This window comes from Anopheles moucheti, chromosome 3 (assembly GCF_943734755.1).
Source record: "Anopheles moucheti chromosome 3, idAnoMoucSN_F20_07, whole genome shotgun sequence".
NCBI lineage: Eukaryota > Metazoa > Arthropoda > Insecta > Diptera > Culicidae > Anopheles > Anopheles moucheti.
Window position 1 is genome coordinate 77,887,593 of NC_069141.1, and position 15,575 is coordinate 77,903,167.

Genomic DNA, 15,575 nt, shown 5'->3' on the forward strand with positions numbered 1-15,575 from the left:
TACAGAGAATAAAGTCCACTATCCGCCATCCATCAACCATATATTTCATGGAGAAAGATATCATATCCTTATAAGGGTAATCATATCCTTCAGAAGTTAGCAATTCAATACTCCCTTTCAACAAAAAAGCTCTAGCAGCAAGAGCTAAATATCTAGCGTAAAAAGAGGTCTTTAAAACCAGATATCATGTGCATATGAGATAGCTCAGTAGCTCAGATGTAAAAGATACAATACTAATTCTTGGAAGAATATCAGAATTTCCATCCAATACTCGTGAACACTTTTTTTTATCATCCTCTTTAGTGATGACGATTCTTTACATTTGGTGGGGGAGTCACCATTCAAATTAATATAGAATAGCTCAGCGACCCTTGTCGATGCTGTCCTACCTCAACAGGATTTCTGTGAGTTAAATATAACCGATGTTTGTATACTCTCTGCATTTCACGTTGAGGTCGGGTCAGTTCAGTCGTGATTCTGTGCCAATTTTTACCCACCATTGGAGTACTTCTTAGTGTTATGACAGCGAAAGAATTAGAGTGTGTCAGTTTGACAGCTGTCATTAGCCAATTACGGACATCGCGAGTACGGGTGATCACGCATTTACCAGCACATCGGGTAGTGGAAAATAAAACGTAAGAAAACCTACCCCATTTATCCGGACTTCAGAGCCGTAACACTTAGTCAGAAGTGTTTCATCAGTAATGCAAGATTGCTTACTCCACTAATCAAGGTATTTACAGAGTCGTTTTAAACACACTACAAGTGCAATGCTAAAGAGTGTAATTTTATATACACCTCAAGTAACTCCAGAGCTCACCTTTTTTTTAACGCAGAGTTCAATTTTTTCTGCATGCAAATCTCCCATGAAGGTTTAAAAAGGTCACACTCACCTTTCGACATTAAATTAGAACTTTCACCCCGTCCCTTCGGGGAACGGAAGGGGCGGACAAAAACTGCAACCGTTTAAGAATATATCCAGCACCTTACCTAACGTTTTCCCTCGCAAAGCGGTTGCGGTTCTGCGACATTGTGAAGCACACCACGGTGCGGTTCTTAAATCGACGCACCGAAAAAAAAGGAACCAAGCGCAAAAACAACGGACCGGTAGGCTGCTCCCTCCGTCCCTCACGGTTAGCGGTACGATATCAGTGCTCGGTGTGCCCTTTTCTGCTTCGCACCTTTACCGGCTACTTTTTCGACACGCCACGGGCCCCACGAGCCCCGGGATGCTGCGGTATGTTTGGCGATAGAGTCGCAGATAAAAAAGCCCCGCAAACTCGGACCTTTAAACGCGTTCTGCACCATGGCAACGGTGCCACCACCAGGCCCTGTATGTGTGTGTGTGTCTGACTTTTTTTTTGTACGTCATTTTAACAGGAAATCAGTCTCATCCGGTCCCTTCCCTTTACGTTTTATCATCCCCCGTCCCTCCTTGTGGGTGGGTTGTGGGTGTTCCCGTCGCGAGAGGTGACACTTTAGCTGGCAAACTTGCTTATCTAGATTGTGGAACCTTCCGTTTTTTTTTTCACTTCCCCTCTTCACTCTCTTTGTCTCTCTTTTGGTACTTCTTTTACGCATCGTGACTTCAACTGAACTGCGATAAGTGTCGTTGGCGGTGAATATGGCACTTTCGGGGGTGGCCTTTTTGTTGCACGGGCTGTTGGATGCGAGTGGGATGCTGTTGGTAGCAAACACGGTGAAGCAGGTGTCACCGTACCCGACCATTATCAGCAGCAGCAGCAGCATAACTTGACCGTGTGGTTCCCCCGGTTGCTAGTTTTCGCAATGGTGCATAATTTCGAGTGAAATAAAATGTAAAAGAGGGTATGACAAATAGAACAAAACTCACTGAGAAGGAAGAGGCAGGGCTTTTTCCCTACCGAACACACACTCGTGCTCCCGTCAAAAGCATAAGCGCTAGCAACCGAGGAGAACCTAAACTGGTGAATGAGCACACATAAAACTGTGGTCAAGCACAATTTCTTTCTTTCGCTTCCATTCGCTGAGGGGAAAACTCGGCCCCCAATCCCACCACCCAGCAATGGAATTTTCACGGCGGGATGCTGAAACAGGACAACGCACCGTAAACAGAACCCCTTACGCGTCGCTCCCTCCTCCACCCAGGAAGTGGACGAAATCCAACAAAACTCGTTCAGATTTTCCCACATTCTGCCGGAGCGGAATCGTTGCCGTGGACGGCGACGGATTTGATGAGAAAAAGGATATTGGCGCCCATTTTTGTGTTCCTTCTTCCGTGGTGAGGAGGTTATCGATGTAATAGAACGATCAGCCGAACTGTCCAAGCGTTTTCGATGACACTTTATTTTTATATCTTTTATGATGATCGTTCCGCTAGCGACACACACGTGGTTAGTGGACGAACAAGAAAAAAAAAGGTGACAAAACAAAGCGCCGAGTCCCAAGGGTGGATTGATTTTGGACGGAATCCCATTGCTTGTGTGTGTGTTTTGTGGTTTGATGTGATGGAATGGCATGCTTCTTGTCCGGATGTTCTTCCTTATTTAGTGTGGCGCTAGTGGGAAGATGTAACGACTAAATGATGTTTTCATCGCCGCTTCCGTTACCAACCACTCACAGGCCCCTTAGAGAACACGGTAACTGGGTACACAGCACGGACAACCATGCTTTATGTATTTTTGATGATGGGTCCGTTGGAGTCCGTTTCCCGGGCGAACAAAAAAAAACGTACGGTTTGATTGATTCCGAATGTGTGCGTAAGAAATTGTGGCGTGTAGGTTCGATTGAAGGGTTTTCCGGTTTCCGGGAAGTTTCACGATAAAACTAATCGCTATCGGTGGTTATATAAATGTAGTGCAATTTATTTACGTGTAACGATTGTTGCGTGCTTCTGTTTTGATTGGTAGAAAACCGATCCGAATGTTAGTTTGTTTTATTGAAAGTTGTTTGAGTCTACTTCATTGCAAAACTTTTCCTAAAGTTCATCGAACACAACGTTGTTGATCTGAAAACCTCAGCGAAGCTTCAAATTCTGAAATGTGGTTATCTGACAGTTAAATACAGTTTTTATATTTAAATTGAACACATTCGTCTTTTGTATATTTATTTTAGAAAATTGCTCCTCACTGTACGCTGTCAAGTCCAGTTTTGTGTACGAAAACCTCATGTTATTTCTCTTAAAACTTTTTATTACCATTTGCAAAAAATAAACTCTTGTAAAATTTAAGATTTCTTCTACCATACTATGACAGGAAAGTAATTAGAAACTGAGAGAAAAATATTCATTTTATTCAAGCAATAATAACGCCGAATTTAGAATTTTCCTCCAATCCTTGCATTTTAGCAACTTAATTTAGCTTCTTAAACGTGTAAAGTAATTTAATAACCCAACTTTCTTCACATTTCTTGAAAATAAAACAATTTTCTTCAAACAACACAACCATCAATGAAAGGAGAGAATGACTAGACGATTGTGTAAAATAACTAAATATTTACTTAATATTTACAACAAAAAACTCAAAATCAGTACAAACAAATGCCTGTCTCACAGCACAACATTCACCAGAGTATTGCAAAAAGCATTTCGTTCATCTTAAATTGTGAAAACATTCTGATTTCGCAACATTTCACCATTATTTTGGGCCTCCGTTCCGCATTCTATCGCACAGATACACTAACGAAACGAAATGATGTGTCACCGTGCAAGAATTCCTTTCGCCCTACGGGGACCTGTGAGAGTACACCGAGCACAGACAGACACATTCCGCATTTGCATGCCGACAGACCGGAACAGGCACGTTTGCTATGCTTCGTGATTTTTCAATTCCCTTAAGGGATTGACCTTTTTGGGTTGTAAAACAACTACCACCAAAACAAAGCACAGCAAAAAACAGGCTTAACCATCCCGATTGAGTGATTGAGTGAAATTGAAGCACTGGGCAGAGCGATTCATAAGATACAAAAACACTGATCCAGCGGGACGACGACTATCGATGAGTCAACTGCTGCGATCGACAGGCGTAGTACCGACAGAGGGATAATACAGCATGCTAATTTAAAGCAAGCAGCGAAAGCCCAATCACACACCTGGCCACAAGCAGAAAGATCTAGACCGAGTCTAGACGACCGCCCGATTTAAGTATATCGCGGGATGAACACCAACACGTTCGAAAGATGAACCATGACCGTGAACTTGAATGTTGCCGTTTCGGATGGTACCTGGTACCTCGTGATTGAACAGTAAATTCAATTCAATGCGTAAAGCAGCATAATTTATGCGGCACTTGCTCACAAAACACAAACACACCACACACTCGGTGGAGTGAAATTACTTAAACGTTACTTTTCACACACTCGAAGGGGCGTAGTGCTTGTGCCAATCCGTCTATATCCGTCACAGCCTACTTCACTATCACGAAGATCTTTTCTCACTTCTACTCATTTTTAAAACAATTAATTTACTTATAGACAAAAATGTGAAAAAACATGCACACTTTACCTTTGCTTTCTTGGCTGCAAATGCTTGCGCTGTGTTGTCTGTTCTAGCACAAACGACAATCGGAGCCAGTTATTTCGGTAGATCGGTTCTGGTTTGATGCGACTGTAATCCGATTAGGATACTAAGTGGAACACAATCACACGCACGCACAGCACGCATCCACCCAGGGGGGGAAAACACTTCGAACAAGATGCGCTCTCCTTTCCTTAATTTTCCCGCCTGACTCGTCGTTGACTCTCTAATCACCCCCTTTTTTTTGTTTTGGAGCACCCGTTTTTCTTCGGGAGCGCGCCAAATTTCGCCACTAAACGGTGGAACGGGTGGAAAATCTCCAACCCGAACCCACAGAAAAAAACAAAAGCACAACCACACACTCACCCACCCACCCACACGGTGGCACTTTCTCTCATACACACGCAGCAGGACACGCAAAAATTCACCGGATCGACTTCACCGATTCATTCGGCGTCTCGGATGCGAGCACGGAATCTACCGGCAAAACGGAAACGGATCACAGATCCGGATGCACCGCTGTATCGATCTTCAAACACCTTTTGGTCTCTCTCTCTGGTTGGTCGCACACTGTTGTTTTGGGAGTTCGCGGTTCGGAGCGTGAGCTGCGAAATTATCGAACGGCAGAAAGCAACTGATTCGCTTTATCTGGCTAGTGCACGTTATAGGGCACCGCACCACGATGACGAACCGCGGCGAGACCAGCATCAACCAGGGTTTGTGTGTGTGTCTCTCGGTTTCGCGTGTTGCGTGTTCATTTCGCCCTTTCGCTCATGCCGGTTCGAGCCGTCTCGCTCGCTTGCCGGTGTTCATTTCGGCGTTAGCAATGCGTAACGGACATGCATGCGTGTACGTACGTTCATGTACATGCGGGAAAAAGAGAGCGAGAGAGTGAGAGAAAAATTGCCGGTTCATGAGCAATCGGACAGATTTTCCCGATGTTGCATGAACAGTGATGTCGCACGACAATATGCTCGATACCAGAGTGCAGGGTTACCGCACAGTGGAGTATTTTTCGTAAATCTTATTAATTTTTTTGGGGGAAAATAATTCACTTATCTAAAAGATATGCGAGAAAACTTCTGTTTTGATGGTGGAATTTTAATCATAAACTTTTTTTTTCAACAAAGTTGTTAGCTTTAACAGGAGTGCTTAAATATTGTAGTGCATTTTATCATTGAAAAGGCAATTTTTTTTTGTTATTGCTGCTTCTTTACTTCACCTTTTATACATCGTTCAATTTTTATTCACCTTTGACTATAGTATGCGTTAACTTTTCAAAAAAAAACCTCCGCACAAGAAGTTCATTTCGCCCGGAGTTGTGGAAATCTCCCAGAATCAACCCTTCTGGGGGATACAATTGTTTGTATTGTTGCAGTCATGAAAAACACTTCGATTCGGTCGGATTCGTGAAAATTCATCCGATCTTCTCGCCAAACGGAACGCACACAGAGCACGAGAGAAATCCATGCGAGGGCAGAGAAGAGTGAAAGCTCTCTGTTTTGATTCACTCGTTCGTGCGTCCGGCTCCCAATCCCCAACCACATCCCAAAGAGACGATTCAAATGCAGATGCTAGCGCCATCTCACGCTGTGCAGTACACTTCCGTTGTTGTTCCGGTTTCTGTTCTGCCGTGCCGTGACCTTCCGCGAAAGAACCTACCCCAAATCGTGCGATCGCGGTCGGTCGTGGGACGGGAGGTTCGCATCAACCACCATTTAACCGGCGAACTGCACCGTTGGGTCATCCGTCTATTTATAGTGTGCTTTCTTCATCCGCGATGCTTCCGATTGTCTGGCTCACGGATGGGTAAGCGAAAAGCGAACTGCCAATGCTCGAAACGCACCCACACCAGAACGAAAACGAATGGTTCCCGGTACGGTTGAGTCATCATCCGCAATAATGTGATACGAAGATCGAAAAACTACCGACGACAATCAGGTCGGTGAGAGTCGGTCTTTTATGGGTATCGAAAAGTGACTTGCGGGAAACCCTGGAATAACACAGAAGAATGAAGAAACAAAAAATTATAATAACAATTGCAATTCTTGCGCCTCGCTAGATCGTGCCTTGAATGTAGTTTATGTACATTCGATTGTGCATGTACTTTTTCTTGTGAATTTTTGTTTCCAACAGAAGGAAAACTGATTTAACTTCGTGAAAAATTTCCAATATCGGCACGATTTTCCCACCCGAACAGCCGTGTGGTATGCGTGCCCTTGATACGGGAAACATAAGACATCCCGTGCACATGTTTCGTTAGCAGGCCAAGAGCACATAGCACATCATCTCGGAACGCCCATAGGGCCATAAATTATTGCTTCTCCAAACGAACTAGCCCCGAGACTGTCAGCACCACGTGTGGACGATGGAGGGTGGTCACATAAAAGGCATTTTCTATGCGATTATTAATTGAATCACATTTATAAAATTGTTCCTTTACACACCCAATGGGCAGAGTGCAAGATGTTTGATCGCGCACAAAAACAAACTTGTCCCTTTCGTCACTATTTGATGTCATCGAAAATTAGGACTTCACTCCATTTTCGATGCTTTTCGGAAGGGTTGAGAAGGTGTTCGTTAACATGATTTAAAATCATTTTAATTTCCAGCCACCGTGTCCTGATTTACCTTCGCTTTAACGCATTAAAGTACGCCCCAGTTTTCACCTCGCCCATATCAAAAGGATCACTTGTCTAAACAGGCCATTAAAATTAAACGCTACCTTAACTGCACATCATTTGTAACTGATCCGGGAGCAGGGAGCGGGTCGTGTTGGAAATTTGTCCGAAAAACCTTCAACGTTGCGCTCGCGTATCGTTATTAATCATCGTAAAATTGCTGCAGCCATAAAACTCGACTCGGCCCACCCGACAAGTCGGTCCCTTTTCCGATGACGCCATCGGAGGATCTGCACTGAACGGAACTGTGCGGGAACCTTTACGCGCTTACGCCCAGTCGCACTTCATTAGCGACATTATGCATTCGGGGACTTGGTAAAATAAACTCCAAACGCTTCCGTTTCCATACCACCGGGTCCACCTCCCTCCCTCTAGTAACTTGGTCGCCGAAAATAGAACCACGGTTTGCCTAGAGTTTCTTGGTTGCAGTTTGCAAGAATGTAACCACTGCCGATCGCATTTCCAACAAATAGACACATACTTTGCCAAAAACACACCCTAAGGAAATGTGAATATTTGCCCTGGCCCTTTAATTATTGCGCGCCAATATCAATACAGTGCACCCCCACCCCCACCAGCGCGTATTTTCCGTTAGTTGCGTTTGTTTATTCAACCGCACGGACGGAGTTACTAAACACACAAACAGTGCGAGATTTCCTAGCTTACACGCACTAGTTTGGACGGCTAGATCTATCCGATGATCATCCGCCCGATCCACAAAAGGGCTGTCCGTGGATTGTGCGTTCCCCACATGCGAAACATAAACAAATAACTTATCTATTTTAACGCAAAACGCTGCTTACGTATGCAAATATGCTGCGCGGTTCAGTTCGAACGGTTCTAATTAAGGTGAACCGTCCAGTTGCTATGGGCGATGAATGGAACCTTTTTCTTTGCAGTGTTTACTTTGTTTGCTGAATTTTGCTTTCCATTTCCTTACTCTGCAATTGGTACGGTACAGCTGTTGTGCCAAAGATTTTGCTGTTCGCAGAAGCAGTCAAATGCATCAGAATCTTAAGTGAATTAAGCTTGTTTATAGAACTGATTGGCGATTAGCGGATTGATTTATTTTCGTGTTGTAACATATTGTTGCACTGTGCAATACCGAGTTTCGATCGAAGGTCAACAAGCAAATTTGCAAGCTTATGCAATTTGAAAGAGAAAAAAGTACGTATTAGCCTTAAATTAAATTTCATGATTAACCATATTGCCCAAACGATGCAAACATGATGCAATCAAGCAAACGTTTCGGTTTTTGTGGATGGTTTGTCTTTTTAGATTAATTTTGAAAGACGAAGAAAAAAAGGAATAAAGACAATGGAACAAAGTAAGGTTCAATCTTACGTTTAAAAAACCTACAAGACAAATGCATCAACGCCCCATCAGACAAAACATAATTGTTAGAGTTTTGGTTCAAGTTTTTCGTGCCCTTGACGAACAACTGTCTAGTCGAGATTATTGATGGGCATTAGGGAGTGTGTTTGGGATTAGGATTCCATTAGGAGAGTCGGCGATGTTTGGTAAAATGTTATCTATTTTGGGATACTGCCTATTAGTTAGGTGCGATTGATCTCGATCGACACATTTGCACAAAACAAAATCTGTTCTTTACTGTTTGGTCAATTGTTTAAACGTTTAGGGAGAACGAAGAGATCACTTTGCAGTCGATCTTCACATTTAGATTCTGCTATGCTTTACGGTGAAATGATCACTGAAGCACTTCCGTTTAATATTGGAGGATTTCTCCAGATGAGAGAATATATGTCACAAATTTTGTATAACAGTAGTAATTCTTCAATTAATTCAATTAATATGTTCTAATATATGAACCTTAATAATCAAACCAAGAGATCATCAGACAGATAAACATCACATATGTCGGCCTGAGGTGTCACAAACTGAAACGACACAATAAATGCTCATTAGAACACAATGGACCTGTAGAAATCATACGTGCGCCCTCCCGATTGATGAGCAATTAAATGAAGTTTTCAAGGCAACCCTAAAGCCCTTACGTAGGGCAAAATCCACTTCCTTGCAAATCGGTACACAATAAAACTACCCAGACAAACCCTCTCCATCAAAACAAACGGTCACCGTGTTTCAATTGATGGTTTCAATTGAAATAAATATTTGCTCCGCTCACCCACCCGGAGCCTTAGAATAAGACGCCTAATTGCACAATTACCGTGACTCGGCTTGCGCCAACTCGGTCGATGATTTGTTTTATTTATTGCACTTCCCGCGTGCACCTTGGTGTGTGCTTAATTCGCGCTCAGGCAAACCCGATTGTCGGTGTGTATCATTAGCGTAAACTATTTGCATAAACTATCGGCAGGATACGTGTTACGTAGGTGGCGTCCAAGTGCCACTCCAGTGCGCGCCTGTATGTTTCGCGACTTGAACAAATCAATCGTCACCCAGTGGCGGCCAGTGGCGGAACGAATGCAGGAATTTCCCGTAAGCATAACGCAGCATTAACCGAACCGTGTGCGTCATGATGACCTTCAATGCCGGCGGTGGTTCGCTTCTCTTGGAACACACTGGAAATGGCAAGCATTTTCTAACACATAAATTCAATTAAAGGCGCACGGTTGCCGCATGTTACTTTCTTGTCCTGGCCACGAAGGGACTTGTGCACCTGTTTATGCGGTGCGCTACACCAACCGTCGTTCGGTTTCAGCTGTTCAACGGACTTTCCTTTATTCTCTCCCCAGACAGTTCAATGTGAATTGAATCATTTGGCCCAATTTAATCGAGCAAAATTGAAACCATCTTCCATATCGGTAGCCCTCGGTGGCCCCTTTGAGAAAAAGGGGCGTAAAAGAAGGGCTCGCTTTCGATTGAATGGAAACGTAGTCACGTTACCGAGCATTGATGCAAAAGGACGGATCGGTGTGGGCGGACGAACACGGTGCGGAGTTCGAAATAGAAAGTCCGTAATTACATTATCTACGAGCGTATGGAAAAAGATATTTTATTGAGTTAATTCCAGCAGCATGTTTAGTCGCAAGGGACACGAGCGAATGTACGTTTAAATTGAAGTTTGAAACATGAGGCAAATATTATTACTTAATAATACCTTTTCGATCAGAAGCAGAGAACTCATATTCTAACGCCTTTATGTACCACAATTTACATCCTATTGTGCTTTCTATTAATTTATTAATTCAGAAGCCATATTCATTTGCATCAAGCGCTTTTACATTTACTACAAAACGAGAGCAAAACATCATACAAACGGTCATTTCCCGAGTACAATTTGAGACTTTTTTTCCCGATCTGCCGTACGGTATCAACCTACAAAACGGTACTTGTTCCGTGCAGCTGTGATTTAATTGAATTTAATAACAAGCTCCTTTAGACCATCAATCGTATGCTCTTGTTAAGAGAAACGGTTAAATTTGCGCCATCTTTCGGTTGCGACTTCTTACCCCGTTAAGGTCGGCTCCAATTTCCTCCATGGCTGCATATGCCCGCTAGTCCTTCCGGTTTGTTTGGATTCCTGGCGAAAGGAAGGGATAAAAAGGGGAAACATATCAGGGTCATAACCTCACGCCGTCAAATGCTTTATCTTACCATCAAAAAATCCGAGTGCCGGATACATCACCGTCAATAAATCATAATGAGTTATGGTCGGTGGTTCACGGGTGGAAGCTGCTGTTATCTGCGGCACTATCCAGTTCACTTTCTTGTTGAATTTTTGTTTGCTTTTTTTCCTTTTTGTTGATCATTATTTGGTATGGTCCTGATTTTTTTTCGTCTTTTTGAGAGTTGAAGCTTCGAATTTATCTTGCGTGAATATCCCGATCACTTACATTCGGTTGCGCCGTACTGCAGCAAATGCATCCGGTTTGCGACGGGGAAACGACTGGAGCACGCCACCGGAACGGTTAAGATGGCCATGCGGACACCGTGGAGGTGGGTGTAATGGGAGGAAAGTTTGCATAACGGGAAGGGTTTTCGTTGGTTCGCTAATAAGCGATCGAAAGGGTCTCACAGGAGGCACGTTTTCCTTCGGTGGCGGATTTGACCATTGGTGAGTCTGTTGCTGAGAGTGGAGTGCCCAACCCCATTTTCCATTCCAGCATGTAACGCTACACCATCAAACGAACCGGGAGCAGCAGCACACTATCGGATCGCGAATAATTATCGGCTTTATTTATCGTACCGCGACCTGCCATGGCACCGCCGTACTGCCCATGCGCTTGTAACTGGTACGAGGTTGCACTTTAAGATGCAATCTTAACTGCCGCATTGTTTGGAACAATCGAAAATCGCACCAGCGTGCCTGGCGAAACAAGCGTAACGGGCATTCGCGGTTTATCGGCAATTGGCCTCTTGGCATTGCGCTGCGGCTGTTCCCGCTGTACGCTTTGAAGCGTAACCGAACCAAAGCTCAGATCAATCGATCTTTAAAAATGTTGCCCCGCATAGATGATGTACGACTATATGACCGTTATCAGATGGTGGACGCTTAGCGAGCTTAGAGCAAGATCGATAATTCCCTGACAGTTGAACGATGAACGTCGGAAAATTGTGAAAACATTTAAGACTATTTTTCTCCCCAAAACGACCTCTCCGTGGAATGGCGGGACAGGGAAAAAGTAATGCAAGAGCCGTAATCCGAAGCTAGCTATCTACAATCTACATCCTACCGATGCCACAACCCCACAAGGAATAACGCTTATTTTTCGGAGGAGTGCAAAAGAAGAAACATCATCAGACATAAACGTTCCAATCGTACTATGTACTGTATGGAAAGTGCAGAAGATACTAGAGGATGCACAAATAGAACCGTTCAACAAGTTGCTCTGAAACGAAAAGGTACCATCTATATACAAAGCGAAAGTATCACTAGTTGATATGAACCCTAAACAAAAAGACCCTCGGCAAAGGAGTGATATACTCATGTATTACTATCACTATTATTATGCTACTAAATGAAAAATTAAAAACAATTTAGTACAACTGATTTTTTTGGTGCTTAACCAAATGCTGCTTTATTCACATGACATTTGGAACAAGAAACATTTCGAAATAAAAAAAAAAATACAGTAACAAAAGCATTTTATAAAAAAAAACGTTAATATAAAAGCTTGAATCGTATTTCAAAACTAGACATATTCAAATAATGTTTCAATTAGTGTGGGGTTATTCAATGTCTTAAGTTGGGTTTTTGATTTGTCTTACTTGAAGTTAATAACATGAATTCAATTAAAGAATGAAGTTGCTTTTTGCATTATAAAGCACTACATGGTTTTTGTGTAACTTCCATTATTAACTGCAAGAGTCGTTGAAATTGATATTTCATTATTAGCTTGCTATTGTTGAGATTGTTCTGCAAGAGCGTACTAAGTATACTGTGGAATATTACCGAACTATCTTGTCCCTTCAAATAATCGTTATGGGTATACGAATGATTAATGAATGACCCTTAAAACAACCAATTGTTACTTTTAGCCAATAGATCGTTAGAAAAAAAAACAAATGAAAAATAGCATTCGTAATGCTTTCAACTGATAACGCTTAAAAGTATGAACCGTAAAAAGTCGTCGTTAGATTTTCCCCGCTGTAACCGTTCACAGCATACTCTCATCAAATTTTACCCCAAACAGTTCCTGGCACGCTTTTGTAGCAGCTGCCTTTCGGGCTCGCTTCTTCGAATTGCCGCTACCGTAGAAACAACAATCGTCCGTCAGTATCGCTGCTATAAACTCTTGCTTGCCATGTTCGCGACTTAATCTATATTCTTGGTACGAAACTTGCGGCCGCATATAGGCAAACAATACGCCAGGATGGTACGTTGATGAGCAGGGTGGCAGTACTGTTCTGATTACCTTCGGCATCCCATTTTGATTACCCGATGCCGATATTACCGGGGGTGGTGGAGCTTCAAGCGGCATTGCCACTCCACTTGCCCACTGCTCGGCCGATGTCGGTACTTCCCCACGGAGTGATGGCTTTACAAACGGCAATCTACCTGTCCATTGCTCAATATAGTCCGGTACATTCGGGAGCAATACCTCTGCAATCTGCACTCTCTTTCCGGTCGTCTGTGGCTCAGTCGATTCTTCCGGAAATGATGGCTTCACCGTCGACATTTTTGCTCCACTTGCCTTGAATCCTGCCGATTTCCATTCGGTCAAAAGCTTATGCATAGCAAACGGTGCCAAATATTCCTTCGGTAGATCCTCCGGTGGGATGTCGCCATTGGAGAATACCAGATCGCGCAATGCCTGCTCCGAAGCTTTGTCCTTCGCCGAGTTCTTATCGCTATCGATGGCCTCATACGTTACGTTGTTTACCATCACTTCAGCTTTTATCCCTTGGCAGGATGGGTAAATGGTCACCTCCGTCTGTGAAGGGGCCATCAGTTCTTGTAGTGTTGCCAAAGCCGTTTTCGGCATCAACCACTTGCGGAACTGCCGGACGCGACGTGCGTTGCGCTGCATTTGTAGGCTTTTGCGTTGTATTCCGTGCGATATTTTCGTGAAGTTTTGTGGCTTTTTCACCTCTCCACGATAGCTGCAAACGCTTTCACGCGATGTTTCATTAGCATCGCTCATATAAGACGAATCGCTCGGTGCCTGATTGCGCCATTCGTACTCGTTGAATAGACGTTTCTTGAATTGCCTGAAACTGAAGTATTCGTGTCCTGGTTCGTTGTCAGATTCCTGATAGCAAGATTCCATCGCTGTTTCGTTGCTTTTTGTTACAGTTTATACCAAAGCACCGTCGATTATCACAACGTTTTAAGCTTCTTCGTTGTTGCAAACACGAATATTTGCAATAAAACACGTGTTCCTACTGTTAGTGACGGGCAGAACTGAGTGCGTTCTAGCAGCGTTGACTTTGTTTACGATTTTGATGGAATAGCAGCAAAAGCAGTTCTAGGAAATGAGCCTGTACCATAGCTATGCACGAAGTCTCCATTTTGTTCGACTGGTCCATTTATCCGACACTGCCGACAAATAAATATTTCACAGTTTAATCATACTTTCGCTTACAAATACACTTTGTGACGATGAAAACAAATATTTTTTAGAAAGCTATTTAATCACATATCACATTTTACTGTTAATATAATTTACTTAATTAATAAACACGTTGAATAGCGGTGAAGATATGTTCCAAATTGTACGGCTAATGTCAAATTGCGAAACGTCAAAGTTCTGCGTGAATTGGGCGGAAATGTTCATAGTAAACAAGGTAGAACGATCCGCATTTTCCGGTTTTGATACCAGTTTGCGCAATAAAATCAGAATCACGTGATAGTTTTGCCGTTTAATAATGCTTTGGGGGATTTTCAATACCAGTATAGTGTACTCAAAATTACGAAGGATATGCATGTGAGGAACGTGAACTAGCTGGAAGCGTCTCACATACTATTTTCGAAGCAAACATATGCCAAGGGAACGCTGAACATTACAGCGACAATTCCGGAAGAAAACGGTAAATATAGAGCTGTTTAACATTGTTTTAGAAAAGTTAAATGTTTGAATTTGTTGAAATCGTTGCCAAAAAGAAAGATTTGCTTTCAGTGTTCGCTTCCAAGTTGTCGACCACCAATCAAATAACACGCTCGAATTTTATGCTTTCAGAACCGAAACAAAACAACGTGTTGCCCCACAACGCACGAAAAACAAAACCTGTGATTTGTATATGAGATACAACCATTTGTTTCATTAGCTACTATCGAATTTTATGAGCTTGTGGAATTTTCACATTTCACATCAGTTCGATCGATCGATGCCAAACCCTCCTGTCGGGCTGATCAACATTGGTAGCGCTGAGCTTGCAGGTCGATTGTTCACAGTTTTACAACTCTTTTTGCCTGCGAGTTTTATGATTATGATTGCGATGAGTTCCCAGATCGTGTATCTGTTTGAGGGATTGTTTTGTTTTAATTTTCTAGCCTGTGGTCGGGGTGTGCCAAAAACGAAGACCGGCCAAGCTCGGTGCACAAATGGGATACGTGAACCGCAGCTCTATCAATTCGTAACAATCGATCATAAAACATAAATAATAAAATTCGATTCACCCGATTGAACATTCCCGATATGGTCCGGCGCTGGGTGTGAAAACACTTGTCGCGTGTGTGATGAAAGAAGAGCGGCACCGCTTTATTACGTGGAGGGGAGCTTCGAAGGATTGGGTAACGAATTTCGCTACCAACCTTGAACTTTGCAGTCCCTGCAGCCGAAGACGGGAGCGAGTTCAACCAACCGGGAACGGTTGCCCGGGTTTCTGTTTAGAAGAACGATTTAACGAGCAGAAACAGCGAGCATCAGTTTGAGGACCAAATTCTGAGCAATGTTTCAAAAATTGGCACGTTCCATAGAACAGATCAATGGTGTTTGTTGACGGTAACACAAATGGTTAACACACCACTCACACAA

General features: G+C 43.1%; 2 protein-coding genes across 3 annotated transcripts in view; both read right to left on the reverse strand.

Moving 5' to 3' along the window:
- The window catches only part of LOC128306011 (uncharacterized), a 96,104-nt gene extending 91,009 nt beyond the window's left edge, over positions 1–5,095 (reverse strand). For both annotated transcript variants that reach the window (XM_053043679.1, XM_053043678.1), the window contains exon 1: positions 4,481–5,095. The gene's annotated coding sequence lies outside the window, so the exon portion shown is untranslated. The remainder of the gene's footprint in view (positions 1–4,480) is intronic.
- Positions 5,096–12,282: 7,187 nt separating this feature from the next.
- Positions 12,283–14,006, reverse strand: LOC128304053 (uncharacterized). The gene has a single exon (XM_053041177.1). It carries the CDS (start codon positions 13,866–13,868, stop codon positions 12,756–12,758), a length of 1,113 nt encoding a protein of 370 aa, XP_052897137.1. The 5' UTR covers positions 13,869–14,006; the 3' UTR covers positions 12,283–12,755.
- Between the last annotated feature and the right edge of the window lie 1,569 nt (positions 14,007–15,575).